The 22,890-nt window shown below is 36.3% G+C and overlaps 2 protein-coding genes across 3 annotated transcripts in view; both read right to left on the bottom strand.

Annotated features, from left to right (window-relative positions):
• LOC134527140 (nucleolar protein 6) overlaps nt 1-22,890 on the bottom strand; it is a 227,698-nt gene that overhangs the window by 132,609 nt on the left and 72,199 nt on the right. For both annotated transcript variants that reach the window (XM_063359531.1, XM_063359532.1), the window contains exons 11-12: nt 19,111-19,332; nt 364-646 (exon numbers count right to left, since the gene is read on the bottom strand). In XM_063359531.1, the coding sequence (XP_063215601.1) occupies nt 364-646; nt 19,111-19,332 (505 nt within the window). The remainder of the gene's footprint in view (nt 1-363; nt 647-19,110; nt 19,333-22,890) is intronic.
• Nucleotides 10,104-15,248, bottom strand: LOC134527141 (uncharacterized). Its single transcript, XM_063359533.1, has 2 exons — nt 15,234-15,248; nt 10,104-13,891 (listed from the first exon to the last, which is right to left on the bottom strand). The coding sequence occupies exon 2, from the start codon at nt 13,880-13,882 to the stop codon at nt 11,567-11,569; it is 2,316 nt and encodes a 771-aa protein (XP_063215603.1). The 5' UTR covers nt 13,883-13,891; nt 15,234-15,248; the 3' UTR covers nt 10,104-11,566.

Raw genomic sequence — 22,890 nt, 5'->3', positions numbered from 1 at the left:
GAACATAGTGCAAATAACGGGAAAACGTAAATAACGGTAACGTAAATAAGGGGTTTCGCTGTAAATTGGATATTCATCTGTGCTCACAACAGTTTAAATGCTATTTGGAGTATTCAGTCATTTTTCACAATATCGCCTCCAAACAACAACTGCACTGTGCATTGCTAAGGAAAGGACGTAACTACTAAAATAAAGTGCTTATGTATTTGTGGATATGTATTTTTTTTTTAATGTGACACTGTGATAAATGATTGAATCATCACAAACAATATTGAATATGTAAAACCATATCCCAGTTAACAGCTGGGTCTCCCCTAAAGAATGAAGCTTGCCGGCAAACCTGAGTGCGCTCAACCCACACACCTCGCACGGCCGGGACCCAACGTGGCGCCAGCCCTGTCTTGGGGTTAAGCAGCCGGCAGCGTGGACCGTCCACTGTGACCTTGGTGCTGGTAGCAGAGTACCTCGTCGCCAGCGGGGGAAAGGTGTCCGTGTAGCTGAAGACGGAGTCCGTGCCCTGCACGCCCGTCACATCCAAGGGCATGTTCTTCAGCTCGCGCACGTCTTCTGCCAGCTCTCCGAACGCCCGCAGCACGGCAAGAGCCGCCTCCTCCCCTGTGCCGTACTCGAAGCCTTCCGGCACCAACTGCACATACATCAGGAGAGGCACCCCAACATCTAAATCACTGGTTTTAAAACTTTTTGAAGTCAGGGCACATTTAAAAATCACACAAATAATTGTACAAATTTCTGAGAAAAACATTTTAATAATCAAATTTCTCAGTTATAAAAAAGAACTGTTTACAATAAAGAATGACTACAGTCCAAAAAGAACTAATGTCATTCAAATAAAACATATTTATTTATTTATCAACGTCACATGCCTATGGATGTTTTTGAAACCTTGGGAGTAGGCACAGAAACAGACACAACAAATAAACATTGAAAACATAACAAACATAGCAATAATGATAAGAGGGGAAAAAAACAACAGCAACTTTAATAAAGAACACATAATGAACAAGTACTAAAAAAAGGATAACAAAAAATAGATTAAAAAATAAGATTGGTACTGCAAAGCAGGCCACAACTAGCAGATAACCTTAACATTAAAAACATTGTTAAAATATCCAAACAAAATACAAATAAACTATCAATAAAAACATTCTGGAATTGAATTACCAATTTTAACACAAAAGTTATCTGAGCATTATATTTAGTATAATTATACATGGACAGAAGATAAAAGTTTTTATGATTTATCATAATATTAGTTTGCAGTAGAAACCCTAATATTTATTTAAATGAGTAATAAGTCTTCTTACAATATAATTTTATTTTCGTAAGGTACATAAGGTGGCTTACGACTATTAAACAATGGTATAATGATGTGTTAACAAACGGAGCGAAAATTCCATTGTAAAATGGTATAATAATACAGTAACTATATTAATTTTTATATCTGGACACATAGGTATTCTCTGCAATACCACAGGACGCACTGGTACGCCCTGACACAATTTGAGAACTACTGATAGTAGCTGCCCACTCCGAGCCTAGCATAATCTACACTCTTGCTGAAAGCAACAAGTAAATTTAATTCATTTTTATTTGTGAAGAGTCCAATCCACTTTCTCCCAAATCCGAGCATTGAATGTGATTCTCAAAAGAGTGACACGAATCCTAATATGCTAATATAGATATCAAGAGTCAGAATAAAATAATGTATGAGCAAAAACACAGAAATTCAATTTTGAAGGAATGATAAAGCCATTAATGTTTATACAATCACACAAAAACCATATCCTGGAGCCAAATACAAAAACATTTCTTTGATAGCTTTCATAGATTAAAAACTGTAGTTCTTGTCAACTACACAGGTGATAGTGTTTGAATTTATGAATTACCCTTCCTCAAATATTTTTCTTGGAATACTAAAGATTACATTGTATTAGAGGATTTCATGATTTGCTTGGCCCATTTCTAAGTTTTATTTGTTTATGTTTCACATCTCAGTCCACAACGAGATCGTTCAAATTGGATGTATACAGTACAAGTGAGGAAGATCAGGGCTGTAAATGCCCAGAGCCTATTGCAAGGACCCATCCTAGCATCTTCTAGGAGTGATTTCAGAAAAACCACGAAAACTGAAAATGTGTGTCCAAGGTTTTTTACTATATCACCACCTTGCTTAGTACCAAGAAGTACGCCAAACATAATTTAAAAATGCAACTTTGCCAAGGTGACTAAACATTTCAACCCAGTGCATTGCAGTTGGTGGACACACCAAGAGACTTACACACAAACCTGATAGAAAAGAAATTAGTATATGGTCATCGAAAAAAACCAATGGCCCAATAATCTGATCAGCAATCTCCCTGTCATTTACTGTACAACTTTTTCAACTTTACAATTTAAAATTTTTTTAAAAAAACTGTAAAAATTACTGTGACAATAACAGTAAAAGTGATCTGTGCATTACTGCTATTGCATTACTTGTAATGAATTATATTAAAACAATAGACTAAACTTTTCACCCTATCAAGGTAAATCCAAACATTTAAAAGATTTCAAAACCCAACTGGAGCTTCCCTAGTGACAGCCTTGTAAATATGTAGTGCTGGGCGAAGTTCGAAAATTTCGAACCGAACCGAACCGAACCGAACCGAACGTAAGGGTTCGGTTCAGTTCAAAACCTCTTAAAATATTGTTACGAATGTGACATTGGCCGGGACACGTGCAGTTGCAGAGCTGGCTGGCGACTGCCGCAATATGATATGCGCCGCACGCGCCTGGAAGATAACAAGGATTGTCGCTTTCCCCCCTCCTTCCCACCACTCCCCCGCTGTGCCCCTTGTGTAGTTAAAGAAACTTTATCCAAAGTTATGAAAATTCTGGAAGTGGCATCAAGTGGGTGAAACAGTAACTACTGTATACTCAGAGGACACAAGGGAGCGACAAAAAAAATATTAATTAGTTCTCACAATGGGAACTAGGAAGGGGGATCGTATTTGAAGTGAAAAACAAATATGTTTGCTTAAAGTTTACCCTTTTTATTGTTAATTAAAGTTTGCATAGTCTTATTTTGATGTTCTTTGAAATTACAAAATTAAAATTATTGGAATTAATAATAAATTATTTGAAAGGGGGCCCGGGCCATTTGAAGTCCTTAATTACAATTTTATGATAAATTTCATAAATGAGACTATGAAAATAACCATAATAGTTTTAACATTAATAAATTTAATAGTTATAAAAAAACATTAATTGCTCTGATTGGTGCTGGAGTACATATTCAAAATGTTGCATAGCGGACTGTTCACTGGCGGAGCATAATTAGGAGGTTCTGGGCTTCAATCTCCGAAGGATCGGCGTAAATTTGGTAGACTAAGTCTTGAAACATTTCTTGAACCAATATTTGAACCCCACTGGAACCAAAAGGGAATCCAGTGGTCAAGAATAGTAAACTAATTAAGTTAGGGCAAAAGGATAACAGGGAGGCAACAATAGTCAAACAGGATGTTGACTTTTCCACTTACCGATCTGGGGTTGAAATGAAGTGAAGTGAAGTGATGAAGTGAAGTGAAGTGAAGTGAAGTGAAGTGAAGTCAATCCCCGGAGGGAGGCGGCGCGGGTAGTCGCGGTGATCCGTCGCGAAACATTATGCGAAATTACTACTTGGCTAAACTAATGGCAAATAGCATACCAGAAGAATAAAAAAAATAAACGTTAGGGAACATACCCGAACTTGAGAGATCACATCTCTTAACTAGGTTGCAGCGGCTGAATATGTAAAAGGCACGGCCGATGAAGCTCCGGCAGGAGATGCTATCGTGGTGACCGCCGAAGGAAGAATCTCTCGCTCTCCCAGGTGACATGAAGTTAAGTTCGAGCGAGAGGCCCGGAGTCTTAGGGAGTGGAGAAATGGCCTCCGATTGGTTACAATAAGCCCGGCGGAGAACTTGCTCCGCCCTCCAAAAAAAAAGATATGAAGAGGACTAATTGCCTAACTTAAAGGGGCCTCAGAGGTGCAAAGCAGAGCGCTCTGTTGGGGAGAACAGGAACTGACTCTGTGTTGGTACGCAAGAGTCCCGCGGGGGGGAGGGGGGGGGGGGGAACTAGCAGAAGCGTGTACGGAGCCCTCTTGGTGCGAGCTCTGTCGGGGAGTAAAGGAACTTAGATTGAGTAGGGTCGCGGTCACCAGAGCGCTCGCTCCGACGCCTAAGAGAAGGTAATTTAGTTCACCGTGCCGCCGGGAGATGGCGCAAGCTGTCCGATCGCCGACCTGGGGTCTGTTATAGAGACCGGGAAGGAGTTTATCCAGATGGAAGGATCTGGAATGGATAGAGGGGAAAAGAGAAGGGGGGAGGGGGGGTAGTGCTGCGTAGTGGGAAAGGCTGCCTACAGGACTCCCGAGGCGTGTCGGAACCGACCGTAACCTGTGCCAGCGAACCTGACCAAAGTTGCTTCGGTCAACTCTAGCTTGAGCTATGGGTGTGCCTAAGAGGGCTGACGGAAGCTAAGGTCAAGGTTATTAGAGAGAGGTTGCCTCAATCGCTTGCGCATCGTTCTGCGCATCGCGTCACTTGCAGCCCCGGCTCGGCTTGCCAGCCCGTCCGCTCCTATCAGTTACTTAGTTTACAAGCACATCTGCTCGTAATAACGTGTCAAACTACAGCGTAATGCAGGGGGAGTTATTGTTGTGAGGAGTTTAATTGAGAGTGCGTGTGTTATAAAATGTTAGTGTTGCTTATATCATAAGTGCACAGGTGCTTCATTAATTATAACTAGCAGGCAAAACGTTAAGAACACGAATTTAAAGTGAATTTGTTTTGTTAGGCTAAACGCTGTTAACAAGTTGTATTTAAACATTACAATGCCAGGATGTGTGTACAAATAGTTTGTAAAAACAAAATCTTTACCTGAAACAAATCATATAAAATATCATCGATTCCCATGTGATGATCATCTGTTGAAAGTGTGGGTTCAGAAATGCCGACGTCATGGTGAGGGGAATCCAAAAACTACTTACATATGTTCAGAGCACTTTACAGATGATGATTACGAGCGCGACTTGAAAGCTCAGTTGTTAAATAGTCTTAAACCAAATGCTGTACCTTCATTAAAACTTGGAATTACAACACCTGTAGAAACATTGGAAAGTCGTGTGCGCCGAGAAGACCGAGTTAAATGCAGGGAAAACAAAAAAATTTTTTATATAAATTAATTGTAGATACAAATGAATATGTAAGTGAGGAAGAAACCTGTTCTTGTAGTCAGTTAAAGCATTCAAGGTCTTGTTCTAACAATGACTAGGTTGAAATGCTTAGGAATGAAATCCAAATTCTTAAAGAAAATTTGTTTCTTGCCGAAAGAAAGTTAGTTTTAAATTTGGATGTCATGAAAAAACTCAAAAAAGAAAACGTAAATCTTAAAACAAACAAAAAAACCGTTCTTCGTTAGCGTTCCGCATGCGGAATATTCTTTCGAGTGTTTTTTTCTTCTTCAAAAAATCAAATTGACATTACTTTCGTTGAAAAAAAGAGTAAACTGGACCAATGAGGAAATATCTCTCGCTTTCACTTTGCGTCATTTCAGTAAGCGATGTTATTTATTTTTAAAACAGAAACTTAACTTCCCATTGCCTGGACTTTCAACTCTTAAACGATGGGCATCTTCATTTGACATGAGAAAAGGTATCCTAGTAAACATGTTTGAATTTTTGAATGTAGCACGTTCTTCGTTGCTAGACTTCGAACGCATTGTTCTTTCATTTGACGAAGTAAAAGTGAAGAAAACGCTCCAGTATGATGCAAAAGATGATGAAACGATTACACGAAAAACTGCTCTATTCATGTTAGAAATTTATTTTTAAATCTAACTTCAGTTTATTTATATTGTAAACATTCCCAAAACGTTTTAATGAGCTATGGCTACTTTTATTAAACACTAAGAAATTGATATGCAATTATTTTAAACATTATAATCTTGCTGAGAAATAAATACAAATAAACCATTTTGTTTACTAGTTGCATGTTAATTATATTCATTTTTAAAAATTCATGGATTCATCATTGATATATTGAAAATTTTTACTGTCACTGAAAAAATATGTTGAAATAATAATTCATCCTTGTTTTCAGTCACAGCATGTTGTCATTTGAAAAGCATATCAAAGCGATTATAATTAACAGTAATCTACAAAGCATAAATGAAATACTATAAGTATTGTGTATCAGACATGTGAAACGAGCCGAGATGATAAGAGAAAGCCGTCAGTCAGCAGGTGTAGTATTACGGCTGGGAACGGCGGGGCTGCAGATGACGTCAGAGCGAAGGTTCGGGCTGTCTACATTGTTCTTATGGGATCGAGACAACCTCTATCTACTAACCTTGAGCTAAGGTAGCGTGTGGCAGGACGTGCACGGAGCACTGAAGGGGTGCAAAATTTCACTCGCGTACGCGCAGAGGAGCGGGGAGAAATGAGACGATGCTTAATCAGGACCTGAGTGATGTGGGAGCCCGTGGATGAAACGGCCGGAGACAAAATTAAGTAGGAGAGTACAATACTGGGATAAAATTTTGATAGGCTATAACAGGCTACAGAAAAAATACTTAAAATATTTATCTAAATTATGTTAAGTCTAAAGATGAGCCATAAGAATATGACAATTTATGGCTCACCGCACAGCGCCCTGCCTTTGACACGTAACTGACACCGGACAGCTGGGCGTTACGCAAGCCGCCGACACGTGTTTCGAGAGATTTCTACTATCGTGTCGGTGCGAAATGACGCGACTGGCCCTGGCCGCTCTCGTGAGTTCTGTAATTGCGCCGGGGCCTATATATATGTCCGAGGACGCCGGCCGGGGGGAGTCAGTGGAGTTCAGAGAGAGAGTTCAGGCGGGAGCCTTCCCGCAGCGGAGCTTCCGGGGCGATAGTGCCGCGGGTGCATCAGAGTGGCGAAGTCCTTCGACGAAGATTCCAGGGCAGGGAGTGAGTGAGTGAGTGAGTGAAGTCGGGAGTTTTCCCGCGGCGGAGTTTCGAGCTAAGTTGCGAGCAAGACGTGGAGCGGATCCTCGGCGAAGGCAAGTGCATCGGCGGCGGAGTGCGATGACGGAGTCCCGCGGCGGAGACCCACGAGGGGTGCTGCGGCGAGAATTGCGCCAGAGGTGCGGCCCAGCGAGGTGTGCGGAACGAGTGACTGGGGAATAGACCTTTCTTTAAGTGTAATTAATTATTTGCCATTTTATAAGATTATTTGTAAGTGACATATGTAGTGACAATAAATAAAACTGTGTGTGATAAAAATCTTTAATTGGGCTATCCTTTACGAATCCGGGGTAAATCGTAACAATATATCCGAAAAACTGAACGTTCGTTTTAAAAAAATTAAGTTTTTTAATTTTCTAACCCCCATTTGAGTAATAGAATGAGGCACAGAGTTAAGTATTTTTATTCAAAGTTATGAATACATACATTAAATTTCATTACACACATATTTTAGTCAACCACCAATGTAGTAACTTAATTCAATTAAAGAATAATGAAGTCAATACTTCCATAGACAACACAACCACACAAGTCATATCAAACTTCAACACCTCCCTTCAATTCTGCAATACCTAACTTATCTCTAAAGTTAGTGAATTGCATAATTGGTACACTCTTAGTAAATATGTCAGCAGCTTGTAATTGTGTAGGTACATATTCTAGTTTTACAATATTCTTACTAATCATATCTCTGATGAAATGACTTTTTACACTAATATGTTTAGATCGCTTGGTCTCAAGTGTTTGAGCCATTCTAATACAAGACTGGTTATCTTCAAAAACAAGTACAGGACCAGATAGTTGTTTGTCTATACTCTCCAGCAACTGTTTTAAAAACAAACATTCAGTTATACACACAGATAGAGATATATATTCACTTTCTGAGCTAGACAATGCAACTACTGATTGCTTCTTAAATTTCCAGTATACAAGATTACAGTTAAATTTAATAATGAAACCACTAATACTTTTTCTATCTATTTCATTATTAGCAAAATCTACATCAGCAAAGGCTGTGAAATCTGTTCCACTACCATTAGACTTCGTAAACTTTAAAGCTAAATTTTCAGTCCCCTTCAGGTAACGCAAAACTTGTTTCAAATATTTCCAATGTTCTTCTCCATAACAATTTGGAAATTGACTTAAGTAAGTCACAGCAAAACATATGTCAGGTCTTGTGCCCAACATAATATACATGATACTTCCTAACAGTTCTTTGTAAGGCAATTTATTATTACATTGAGTGTTATTTGACAAATTTAATTTTGGTGGTATAGGCAACGATGAACTTTTGCAATCAGTCATTCTAAATTGCTTTAAAAATTTTCTGATTCAACTTTTCTGAGAAATATACAAATTATTATTTTCCCTTGATATATTTAAACCTAAAAATATAAACTTGTCTTGGTTAGACAAATCCTTCATTTCAAATTCTTTTGACAATTTACATTTAATATCATTTAGATCATTTAAATGATGTGAAACCAACAAAATATCATCTACCCATACCAAAAGGTAAGTATCACCTTTCAAGTACAAACACAGATCTGCTAACGATCTAACAAAGCCTATTTTTAGAAGATAAATATGTAATCTATCATACCACCATTTAGGACTTTGATTTAACCCATATAATACCTTAACTAATTTACATACATTCTCAGTTGGTACATTTAAACCTTTAGGGATGCTCATATATACAGGCTTCTCAAGTTCACCATAAAAGAAAGCAGACAACATCTAGCTGCTTAATATGAGCGTCCTCCTCAACAACCAAGGCTAACATTACTCGAAGAGTCACCATGCGAGCAACAGGTGGGTAGAGCTCCTCGTCCTGTAAATCATTCTGCATGAAACCTCGTGCTACAAGTCTAGCCTTCTTCACTGTTATACCACCGACTTCTTTTGTTGTGAAGATCCACCTGGAGTCAATCACTGCAGTATCGTCATCTGGGTGAGGGATAATCTCCCAAGTCATGTTCTTCTTTAACATTTGCAATTCATCATCAATAGCTTTCTTCCAGTCAGGATCACGTACAGCTTCATCATAGTTTCGTGGAACTTCACTTGGCACACTGCCACATGATAAAGCAACCATAAAATCGGTATCAAAATCATTTAAGTAAAATGGAGGTTTAGTCTTTCTTGAGCTTCTTCTCAGTGTGTTCTCACCTTCAGGTTTTTCAGGTGTTTCATCATTCTCATCTTGTTGATTGCTTTTTACTTCAGCTTTATCCTCATTTATATCTTCTTCGGACTTTGGATCTTTGGCATCTTGTTCATTAAAAGTAATTCTTGGGGTTTCATCAAATACGACACTTATTGCTGTTACCACTTTTCTGGAATTTGGGTCCCACAATCGATAACCATTTGGAGTGTACCCTATCATTATCATCTTTTTACTTCTTGACTCTAATTTACTACTTCTGTCTTCTTTCGGAATCAAAGTATGTGCTATGCAACCAAACACTCTCATTTTATCAGTATTGAATTCATGACCAAACCATATTTCAGCTGGCACTTTATTACCTGTGAGTGCTGATGTTGGTAAACGATTACAGTAGAACCTCGATGATACGTTCCCGTTTCATACATTTTCCCGTGTCATACGCCGATTAATTTTGGTCCCGCCGAAAGTACTATATTTACAATGGTTTACTTTCCCGGAACATACATTTATAAAATCACGAATTTCCCGTTTCATACGTTTTTACAAAGCGGAAAAGTCCTAAAATTCACAAATTTTTTTTGTTATATTCCTCCTGAAAAAATACGTTTTAATGCTTTTATTTTGAAAAACTTTCATTGTTTACCTTTGAAAACGTAAGAAAATAATTTTATCGCACCATAGATATGGATAGTATCAGGAAGACTGTGCACCTCGCTACTAGCATCTATGGCCAGCACCGAGCGAGACTAGTGGCGCAAACTAGCAATGATTATGAAAATGGTCAACGCGCTTTACCAAGGCACGGATCTCATATTTTGTGCATTCATTAATCTTTGAACTAAATTTAGCCGTTTGTTATTGTTTTCTTTCGATCGGATTGTTTTGTATTGTACGTTTCTCAAGTTAACATTTTATTGAAAATTGTTCTGTTGCATAAAGTTGTTTGTAAAATGAAACAAACAAGCAAAAATTTCTGATTTTCTTTTTACAATAGCCTAATTTTTTAAATTTCTAATTTAGGCTTGGTGACCTTTCCCCCCCTCCAAGAAAGAACTGCTTTACTTGGTTATGGACTGTATTTTACATTTCTGGTGGTTTTATTATATGTATATATAATGATGAATTCATATCTTTCATTAATATAATGCAATTATTTACACATTATGTATTTAAGTTTAATCAGACATTGTGCTGGTATGCTAGATTGAAAAAAAATATTATTGCCATTCCCTTTTCATACACTTTCCCGCATCATACACCATTTTTGTGCCCTCCGTTGAAAAGTGTATGATAGGGGTTCTACTGTAATTGTGTATACAGAGCAATATACAGCCTCACCCCAATATTTTTCTCTAATCCAGAGTCCATTAACAAACACCTTGCCATATTCATAATAGTTCGGTTCAAATATTCACTAACTCCATTCTGAAATGGTGTTCTGGCAACATTATATTCTATCTGAATACCTTTAGTTCTGCAAAATGCTTGAAACTCTTTAGATGAATATTCACCGCCTTGGTCAACTCTTAGACGTGATATCTTACAATCAAATTTATTGCTTACTACTGCCTCATATTCTTTGAACTTGTCAATCACTTCATATTTATTCTTTAGCAAATATACATAAGTGAAATGAGAGTAATGATCAGTAAAACTTTCGTAATATCGATAGCCATCGTACGTTGTTGGATTCAGTGGCCCTAAAACATCGGAACTTATAACTTCCAAAATTCTGTTAGGTTTCCGCTCCTGTGGTAAATTCATGCATTTATTTTGGGATTTTTTTCCATTCAAACATGTTTCACATACCTTTTTAGGCCTATACACTGATGAATGTCCCATTCGACGATGCAACAAATCACTGTCAATTGACTTCTCAATTATATTCACACTAACATTCCTAACATAAAGCTCAATAATATACAACAGGGTGTCTAGGGAAATGATCAGAAAAAATTCCTGTACAATTCCTGTACATTCCTGTACATGTCAAAAATGAAAAGAATACATGTAAATCATACGCGATAAAATTTTACCCCAAAATCATGATAGTACATGCAAAATTGAACAAATGCAATAAATTACTAAATTACTACTGTATGTAATGAGAAAAAGCATTTTAACAAAATGATCATCTAAAGATGCTATAAACATCAAAGACATATGCAGGCCTACCTTCTCACTGGAAATGTTGGAACTTCAAATTCATTATTAAAACATTGGAATTTTTCATTTGTCCTGGTTCGATAGTAATTGTCTTGCAGCTTGTTTGGTCCATAGTCACACTAGTACAAAACTGTGAGAAGTTTAACTGTATAGTGTCATGCAATACACAGCCCTATACTATTTTTTAAGATCTTTCACCTTCTCATCGATGGCAGATACTGCACGCTGTACATCCTCAAGCAACATGAGTTTCTTCGCCTCAAGCTGTTTGATCTCAGTAGCTGCACGTTTTCTTTCTTCCGCTAGCTTGAAAATTTTCTTATTTGCACACTGCTGCTCTGCAAGTGCCTCACTGTACATGGAATAAGCATTCCTCACTGCATGAATCATGGCTTTAGGAATGTCTAGCTTCATCAGTCCACCCGGCTCATTACTAACAAAATGAAAAATACGACGCTGGGCTATGAGTGATGGTTCTTTCAGATTTTCGACTAAAATTTCTTTGTTCACTGAAAATCCTCGTTCGATGTTATCACTGCCGTGAGACAAAATTAAAAGTAGTTTGACTACTTTAAAGAGGTTCTCATATTCCTTCTTTCCTTCTATAAGCTGCACCCAGAAGGTATCCAAGCGAGTTTCAGACTTAGAGTAGGTTTTCATTTCTTCAATGACATTTGATTGCGAGCAAAGAAACCTGTACTCTCTATCAGCCCTTTCAACAGTGCTAGCTGGCAGAAGATTGGCCGTAAGGAGGTGGTCAAGAGCAGTAGTAAGTTGTTTTACACAACTATCTTTGGAAGAAATATGATAAGGGTTCAAAAAAGTAAGAGCCTTGGTAAGAGAATACTTCAGAGGAGACTTCAGCAACAGGTTACTCACGAAAAATTGCAGGACATTCCGACACTCTTTTCTGAAAATTAAAATATCTTTCTCAGAGGCATTCTTACACTTCCTTAGTGCTGCACGGGTACTGTAACCAAGCTCAACATGTTTCACATCCTTGAGATTTACAAAAGTCTTATCTGCATTCTGTTTGAAAACATCAATTTTGTGAAGAGGAGTTTTCTCAATAATCTCGGTTTTCACAATTCTTTTCATAGCAGTCATTACAATAAATGTCAAACTATCGAAAAGAAATGGTGCCATTGGAGAATCAGACTGGAATTCTACCAAAAATGGTTCAACGTCACTTGCCAGTGCCTCAAAGAAAGCTATTTTCGCTTGCAGGAGTTTGTCTTGCAGGGCTTTACATACAACAGAAAAGCTATTACAAGATGGTTCCTTTGCTGTGGTTTTGACTATGTTGACATATTTTTCAACAAGTGGCAATATTTCCATTGCTCTCCTCGCTACTTTGCCATTTTCAATCCAACGAATTGAGCAAACCCTCAAAGGAAACACGTGTGAGTTTGAAGCCTCTGTATAGTCTCCTCGTCGACTTGGAGCCTCTTTAAACAAATTGTAAAGGGCTCTAAGAAACTCAATTATCTCCCAACCAGATTTCTTGATGCCTGTCTTAAAGGCATTGTGCACTGTGTGTAAACCACAAGAACCAATATCTAGTAACTGTGGGGATTCTGGGTCAGATCTGCTGTCTTGCTGTAAAAGCCTAAGTACTTTGAAATTTACGTTAGGACCATCCATTGATAATTGGATAATCTTCATCATGTCAAATCCTTCCAAGCCAGTTTTCATGGCTTGTAAGAGATCTTCAGCTGTAGCGTGATTCAAAAAGATGGATGTTACATACCTACACATAACTTTATTTACATTTGAGTCCCAAATTCTGACAGACAAGTCCATCTGTTGTTTCTGTGCAATTTTGTTCACACTCTCATCAAAACCCAACACGAAATGTTCACACTCTTTCAAAACACTTTTCAACTTATCATAAAAATAAGGAGCAAGTCCATAAACTATGACATATGAAATTTTATCTTTTTGAAGTTTCATATTGTTTGCAACACGATCGTTGGGAAACATTCGCTTGAACATGTTTACGCTACTAGCAGCGCTGCGTAAGGAGTTATGATTCATCACCGTTTCAAGACACCACAAAGCTTCGGCACGAGTCACATCGTCTTTAAGAAGAAAATTATCCAAACAGCGGGTTGTAGAAGCAGATTTCGGGATTAACGAATCTTCAGCAGGTAGATTCATACTCGCACCAGGAATAACAGCAGCTGACGAAGGTTGAATTACAGATGAAGATGGTAAAGGTGAAGGTTCAGATGCTTTAGATGTTTCAGGGGCAGATGTAGTAGCCCAAATTTGAATTGGCGCTGTCTTATCTACACTACTCACATTTTTCTTATGCTTGTTTCCACTGGCATGGCTTGTAAGAGCTGTTCTTCCCATGGAAGTAATGGAAAAAGTAGTCCCACAGACTGCACACCTAGCAGAGTGACGATCATCCTTGATGTCTTCAACCCAAGGGAATTCTACTTTCCAATCCGTTTGAAACGAAATTTTCCCTCTCACCCGACGAGCCATTTCAAGTCCCTAAAAATTATAAAATTACTATTAGGTAACTTCAATTTTTCATTACCATATTTACTCGTGTGAATGCTTCATACTATGTCTCTAACAAATATGTAGTGTAATCTTTATTCTTTTTGGCCAAAATGTTAATATCTGTAGCAGGTATTGTCAGGTATACAGTAAACCCTATATATCTCAGACCTCGATGTCCCAGACATCGGGTGACGGACAAAAAAATGTTTCAACAAACCACATAATATTGCAAGATAGTAAATTTTATATAATTTCTGGAAGCTACAAGGCACGAAAATTGCAAAGTTGTGTTTACAATTTGTACAAAAGAAATACAGTATGTTTACCCAGGAACGGGACAAGCGCACGCACGTGATAGCTATTTTCTCCCGCCTATTATCACTATTTCAATTTATTACGTTTATCAATGAGGCTATCAATAAAAGAATTATGTTCACAAAATTACTGACTAGTGAAATGTATGTGCGCACGCAGTTTGATGGAGTACTGTGCCTTCCAGAGTAAACAAAAGAACATTAAAAATTTTCTCTCTAAAATATTTTAAGTTTAGAATGGGGCGTTTACACGGGTAAATAAGGTAACTTATTTGTTGGAAAAGTATTTAATTTTGCTTAGGCATAGGGATACGACCTTTGCAAGGAAACTGAACGCCAAACAACGCAAAGAAATGTGTTTTGTCAATGCATACATTATTATATAGAGACCTGAAAAAAGAGTGGTTATTTTTTCTTAAAAGCGGTGTTATTTTTCGAAAAATTTGCAACAAAAAGCGAGGTTATTTTACTTTTATTTGCAATTTTATTTGACTGCATATAATTAAAAAAAACTGAACCGAAACCAAATGTTTAAATAAGATTTTACAGAGATTCTGTTTTGTAATTGGTTTACCTTTTAAATTTAAAACTTAAGAGTATAAAAATTCAAACAGAATATGTTTGAATTTACTTATCAAAAGACAGCAACCTTCCCGGACATTTTAAAGGAGGTTATGAAAATCAGCAGCGGTTAAAATAGGCATACGTAACGCTGTTTCGATGCACAACGTGTAGTTTTTCAGCTAAGCTTGGTACGTGACGATATCGGGTGGTTTTGGTGTTGTATTCTGAGATGGGAAAGACGTGAAAATGCACAAATTCATGCAAAATTCGTAGAAATTCGTGAAAAAGTCTGAAAAAATTATGTAATCGCTTTTAACTTCAAAACATTACAACTCGCGTTATTTTTCGAGTTTATCGCGATCGCGATTTTTTCAGGTCTCTAATTATTAGCAACAAATTCCGCCACCTCTGAATGCAAATATTCCACTTTGGAAAATTAAAGCAGTACTTACGTTTTACTGTAAATACTTAATAATCCACATACACGCATTGCAACGAAACACAAACACTGGATAGCGGAAAACAGCGGCAGAATGCTGTTAGACGGCGCCAGACGTCTGAACGAGAGATTGTGAACTGGTGTGTGTGCGTGCGCTCGCGTGGGTGAGTCACACAAGCAGTGTTGCCAAGTCTATCGCGCTGTCTCCGGGCGCCGCATGGACCTGTGAAGACTCGCGTCCCACTTAAAACTTATTGATAGTTTTTAACGGTATTTGTTGGTCAGCGATGATGATCCAGAAATGAAATGCAGCATAACACGTTTTAATAAAACTTTGTTTTTATCCCCGGATTTATGAAAAATTCCTGTTACAATTCCCGGATTTTTCCTGGCAGTTATAATTTCCGTACAATTCCCGGCTTTCCCGGTTTTCCCGGTCACTAGACACCTTGTACAATGATCCTTGTTTGTTTCCTTCCAATAATATCTTATTCAACTTGTTACAAATTGACACTCTTCCTTCTTCAAAGACGACTTTATATCCCTTAAGTTCAATTTTACTAACTGACAGCAAATTGTAATCAAGGTCTTTACATATCAATATATCTTCAATATTCACAGTGTTATTATTTTGATTTAGTGCATACAAATTTCCCTTCTTCTTTGCAGCAATACTCTGTCCATGTTTGGCAACATTAACTTTAATATCAATATCTTCACATTCTGATAAATAACAGCCCACATCTGAATTACAAAGATGTGTTGTTGTTCATGAGTCAACAATAAACATAATTGTTTGTTTTTGAGAGGTTACAAAAGCTGAATTAGAATTAACTGTGTTTATACTTCTATGTACTTCACACACAAAAGTTAAATCATCCTGTTGTTCTGCAGTATTACAATGTTTTCTTTGTAAATTAGGACAATGAACCTTTTTATGACCTTTCTGATTGCAAAAATGGCACTTAAAAGGAAAGAAATCTTTTTCAGTCAAGCTTTGTTGTGGTACATTACTTCTGTAATTCCTGGTGAATTTTTGTTGTCTTCTGAAATTTACATTACCTCTACTTGAACTATAAAATGATAAATTTTGACTAGAACAATTACCTCTGTCAAAATTCCTCAACTGCCTGTTTTCCTCCTGTATGAGTTTATTTTTTACAAATTGTACAGTTACACTTGATGGGTTTTGTGAAAACACTACATCAATTGAAGTTGTTACTGACTGAAATGTTTCTGGCATAGCAACTAAAAGTTGTGAAATTATTTCATCGTCTTGCAATACAGAGCCTGCATTTTTCAATTCTTGAACTTTCCTGTCAAACTGTTCCAGGAATTCATTGAGTGACCCTTTAGTAAACTTCATATTTCCCAACTGACGTTTCAATTCTACGCGAGCAGAAATTCCATCTTTTACATATGTTTCCTTTAAAGCATGCCACATTTCCTTTGCTGTATGTTTGTCTTGAATTATAGACAACACATTATCATTCACACACATAGCAATAATGTCCCTCGCCTTTGTGTCTATTTCATTGAATGTTTCATTACTTACACCTACCTTTTTATCTTCCAATGCTTCCAGACACTTATTCCTTTCCAAATGTAATCGTACTCTAAATTCCCAGTGATTATATCCTGTGCCATCAAAAGGTTTTATACAAGTTGTTCCGGAGTTCACATAGGTCGCCATTTTCTTGATTCAAAGTTTTTTAAAAAAAAAATCCTTTCACTGGCTTTTCATGTTATAACTCACGATTCCTATTTTTCTTTAGGGGTATCCTGGGCCCATAACCTAATAGAATGAGGCACAGAGTTAAGTATTTTTATTCAAAGTTACGAATACATTAAATTTCATTACACACATATTTTAGTCAACCCCCATTGTAGTAACTTAATTCAATTAAAGAATAATGAAGTCAATACTTCCATAGACAACACAACCACACAAGTCATATCAAACTTCAACATTGAGACCATCCACAAAACAGCACAACTAAATTCCATTACTTGTAATATTCTGACTTTTATCACATAATCGTTGCATCAAAAGTTACAAGCTCAGACAAAATAAAAAAAAATCTTATTAATCGTTGCATAACTCGCATGGCATTTTTTCATATAGGCATGCTTGGTTTTTTTTTTACTGTAGAGAATTTTGTATGCATTTCTCGTACTACGTAATATAAACTTTCGTACAAATGCCAAAGGTCTTGTATATATTACCTATAACTATAGTGCGTGTACGAGAAGTGTTGTAAAATCACCAAAGATTGCGTACCCCATACGTTAAACTAAAGCACATGTACGAGAACTCTTGTATTTGGGCAAAACTGACGTGATCAAGTTAACACAAGACAAATACGGTAGGAAATGATTACGTAAATTATGTATTTTAAATTACTGGGATGTATTTATTGGTTATAACAGTCAGGTACTGAAAATATTAATTTAATCTTGTGTATTAAAAGTACTGGTCCAGTAAATTTTACAGTACGGTACTAAGTTGACTAGCGTAGTCGCGGCAGCCATCATTATTTCTCATGTTTTCTTTTTTCCGACGCAAATTTCTATAACCACACTTCTTACGTTACATTTACAATATTATTGTTCTTGAGGTGATTTGCGATGAGCAGGCTTACGTCGTTTAAGTTTTCCAAATGGAGAAAAGATGATGACAACCCAGATGACCCAGAACCACCCCAAAAAATGTCTAGTTTCTTCTGACGAGCAGCATTCTTCCAAGAAAACAGCAACTGCTGTCAGCGGGTTTTGTAATGTAACTTAATTCACATTCAACTTTTTTTAAATGTCCTATTAAAAAGTTTTACTTATTAAAAATGTTAGGTTATGTCTACCACAAAAATATGTTATGTGGCCTTATGCTGAATGTTCGTCATCTTTAAAATATTATATTTTTTTAAATGAAGGTTAGTGAACACTGAAAAAAGATAGTCTTTTTGAAATTTAGATGGAACTTCTTCATGAATTAAAAGAGTGTGAGTGTGAGAGTGAGAGAGTGAGAGAGTGAGAGAGTGAGAGAGTGAGTGTGAGAGAGTGAGAGAGTGAGTGTGAGAGTGAGAGAGAGAGAGTGAGAGAGTGAGAGAGAGTGTGAGTGTGTGTGTGTATGTATGTGTGTATACACACACACATATATATATAAAGAAATTAAATGCAAAATGATTTTCTCTAAACTGTTTTCTTTCCTTCATTATTTATTGCATAAACTTTAATTATAAAATGTTTTGTAATGTTTTAATAAAGCTAAGCTATATAATGTTTTAATTTTACATATGGCTGGAGAACCTTTCTTTCTCACCATTCAGTTAAAGACCAAAATGCTAGTCATGGGTTCATTTTAATTCAAAACAATTATTTCTGTATGAGGTTCGGTTCGGCTCGGTTCAAAATTTTTTTGCTATGGTTCGATTTGGTTCGGTTCGAAACCAGAGAACTAAGGTTTGCCCAGCTCTATAAATATGTATGTAAATAGAGTGAAACCTCATTATAAAGTACCTCAATGTAAGTCCCAAAAAGATGTTTTACATTTTTACATTTAGTAACAGTTCATTATAATTTAGTACCAAAAAGGTGTTTTTTTTTCCCCAGGTACTTTGTAATGAAATTTCAGTGTGTATGACCTGTGTAAAGTGGATTTTACAGGTTAGTATTAGTGAACATTACTTTTACAGGCTAGAATTTCTGCTCTTGCAATTTTACATGTCATTCAGACTCATATATTACTTGACAAGGTTTTTAGTGGTGGCTAAGCTTCATTCCAACATACACACCAAAAATTGTAACATGCATCACTACTAATTGTAAGTATTATTATCAAATACATATTTTAACAAATACCTAAGTGTTACACATAGTACTTAAAGGAATACCATTTTTTGTTTGATAAGGTCCTCAAACTGGTCAGCAATATACAGTATATCAGAACCAGCGAGTCCCAGTTTATGTTGCAGTAAATACTCCACTATTTGGCGACACAACAGCCTTCGTTCTGCTAGCGTATTACCGCTCCACACCACAGCTTCACAGATGCTGCCATCGCGGAAGCGACGAAGCTCAGAGCGGGATCCCCAAAATTCTTGGAATTCCTTTGCCTGCAGAAAGAGACAAAAATGATTATGTATAAAGTATTTTTTATATCATAGAAGTCAGTTAGATTGATGGAAACTCCACAGAATTTCATGCAAAAACAATAAGATTGGCCAAAATATTGCTGAAATTGAGTTCCAAATGAATAGCATTTTACACACCTCTTGATTTAGTTTTCTTTCTTGTTATTTACTTACAAATGTAAGCTTTAATTTTTTACCACTGCGTTAAGATGTATAATTGTATCAACCAATCATGCAAAACGAAAAAGAAACAAATGTAAAAAATAATCCCCAACAGTGCACAAGGCCCTGCACTTGTGCTCTAGCACAACCATATTTTCATATAGGTATAGCTAGTGGAATATTATCTCTACCATGTTCAAAATAATCCAAGCTGTTGCAATAAATATTATACTGTTTTTCCTGCATATAGTTACTATACGTTGCCATGCAGTCATTTCCGCCGCCTGAGATTATCCCTCACCTCCCACTGCTCCCTCATTCTCATTCTAAAAAAAAAAAGTGGAGGGACATGGGAAAGTAAACCTTATGAGCACTCCCACCACACTCTCATCATTCCTGCTCGTGGCAAAACACTGGAATGTGCTGCACTTTCCTGGTGGGATACGCTTGCACTCGCTATGAGCCCATTAGCCATCCAGAAGGACCTGTTTAGAATTTGTTGCACTAATTTCCTGTAGTTTTTACTACCGCTCATAAATTGTTAACAAATGCAAGAGGAGAAATTTTTATGTTAACACCAGTGACATGGAATTTATTATTTGGTATCAACCATACACAAATTGTACTGAAATTTTTTTGGAGATAACGTGAAGATAATACTAGTTGAAAAAATGTTAAAGTTTTCAAAAACTCAGTTTTATTGGAATATTTATGATAGATGAATAAGTAGAGACAAGATTACCATGGTTTTATTTTCAGGCCAATTTTCTGTTTAAAACAGGAGATTTCTGTATTTTTTTTTTCTTTTCATTATATCAGTTTATTAAAAAATATAGCATAATACTGAACAAAAAATGATACTCAATGTTTCATGTTATCAATTGCTCCAAAACAGTGTCATTTTTATTGATACATGATGATATATACTTTTTAAATAGGTACAATGATTTGTAATAAGCACATCTATCTTTTCAGAGCAAAAATAAATAAATATATTAAATATTTCTGTCTTTGAAAAATGTTCTAAGGTCATAATGTAAAAATATACTACTAATAACAGTTGCAAGATTAAAAAAGTAATGTTTTTCCAATTTTTTTTACTAATTTGTGGTACAAACATCATGCTTTCATTGAATATGTAACAACCCAGATTACAGCCTTCCCCATGCAATCAAGTAATAGTAATTTGTTATAAATTTTTTGTCATATTTCAGGTTAGATGTAAAGTTTTTCCTTTTAAAAGTTATTGTGAACGTAATTCACCGTGTTTATTGTTTTTATTTTTAAAATGCATAAGTTTATTTTTGAAGTAATTTTTTTTGCTGACTTCTTTGTGTAGGAAGGCATGCTGACGTAATTCTCCTTTGTTATTTCCATGACTGAGGCTTTGTTTCACACGCTAGGTGTTTGAGTCACTGTCACGGGAGTGTGAGAGAGAGAGAGAGATAATTGCTGCATCGTGGGAACAGAAGTAAGAATTTCGTGGAAGTTTCTGTTGCCATGCGCCGTGATTGGCTGAAAATTACGTCAGCGAGCCCATGACACTGCCCGCACAAAGGGAAGGAAGGCTGTAAAGATAGTCATAGTTCGAACACTGGGCCAGGCAGTCGTTGTTCAAACACTGGGCCGAGGAGGCCGTGGTCGGGCGATGGCTCCGTGTTTTCTCCTTTCTAGATGTACAGTTTAATTTTTATTGTGTTCTGTTGTACGGAATATATTGTGATTTTTACATGAATAAAAAAAACAGGTAATACATCGAACATAGCGTATAAATTACGTGACCTGCTACCAACCAGTTTGTTCACTTACCACCTAATTTTGAGCTAGCCAGAGGTGGTGAGTGGTAACAAATTTAATATTAAAAGATTAGGTTTTTGTCATTAGAGTTAAGTTTTGATTTAAAATTCTGATAAGTTTCATGATTTAAATTGCATTTCAGTGCTTTGTGGTGCATTTTGGTGTTATTTCGGTTTCATCGCATTTCACCATATAATATTGCTCCTATGATAAGGGCTTAAATACAATACCACATATGTGTACCCAGGATTTTTGTATGGGAACGGGAAAAGGGAGGGGGGTTGTGTCAGTCAAGATTTTTAAGAAAAACTCCATAAAATTTAAAAATTAATTTTTACTGTAATATATAAAAGACCATAGACTTTTGATCAGTAACTTTTTTTTCCGCATATTTTATTCTACAATGTGACCTATAAAAACAAAACAAAAATAGTATTACTTATTACTGAAAAAAAAAATACCAAACATAAAAATTAAAATTCAGGTAGCCAGAAACTTAAGAAATGTGTGATATTTTAGCAGTCCTTGGCTAACCTAGCTGAATAAAAAAATATAAATCATTAAACTGGAATAAAACTTAACTTAGTGGAAAAAACTCTTCAAGCTTTGGTTTTATTACAGTGAATTTATTTCTTCAGTAAATAAATAGAATAGAAGAGAATTCCATTTTTTAAAACTTGGCAACTAGAGGGTTTTTTGTTTCATTGAAATTTTTCTTTCAATTCATGTAAGTATGTTCACATTACAATATTTAAATACCTACACAACCCTGATAAATTAAAAAATATACATTAAAGAAGTAAAGTACTGTTACTACTGTTACAAATACATCCCTAATAAGCTGACATTAGCAAGATGATACCATTGATATAGGTATAATTTGATTGTAAGGGTGTTAACAACTAACAGTTTAAATGCAGTAAAACAGAATTCAAAAAAATAAGTTTTGAACCTAACCTCGCTTTCATGCACCACGATTTACATATATATTTTTAGCGGAGGTGAGCCAAAGATAGGCTCTGGACAGTACTATCACATAAATATGTATTAATATGTTAAATATGTATGTTTGAATACTATGTATTTATGAACATAGGGCCAACATTTTTATCTGTCGCTTGTAGAAGTTAAAAATAGTGTGCGCTCCGCTTAACAACCTAGCGATGATTGATCTACAGAATATAAACATCTTCGCAATGAGCTGAGGCCACTGAGCTAATTACTCAAACATAACTTCACACCGCGTAGCACTCCATGTGATCCGTTTCATCAAAGGAGGGACACACAAGTTTCAGTTTTCCAATGTTTGTAACCATCATTTAAAATAAAGCATCTAGCGATAATCCAATGTTCTTCTTCAAGTTATAAGTACAATATTTAAGTGAATCTACATCACTTCATATAATGATCAAAAAACTTTTTTTTTCACGTTTTAACAGTTTTACAGAGTTTTGTACGAAATTAAGTCGCAGTGTTGTAGTCACTACTGCTACCCAATGCCCAATTCTGCTAAGCAAAACTAAAACATAAACGAAGTTAAGTTGTACTGATTAGTCCACAGACCAATAACCACGATTCGAG

This window comes from Bacillus rossius, chromosome 1, assembly GCF_032445375.1.
Source record: "Bacillus rossius redtenbacheri isolate Brsri chromosome 1, Brsri_v3, whole genome shotgun sequence".
Lineage (NCBI taxonomy): Eukaryota > Metazoa > Arthropoda > Insecta > Phasmatodea > Bacillidae > Bacillus > Bacillus rossius.
Note: the sequence above shows the minus strand (reverse complement) of the source record. Positions and strands in the feature narration are given on the sequence as shown.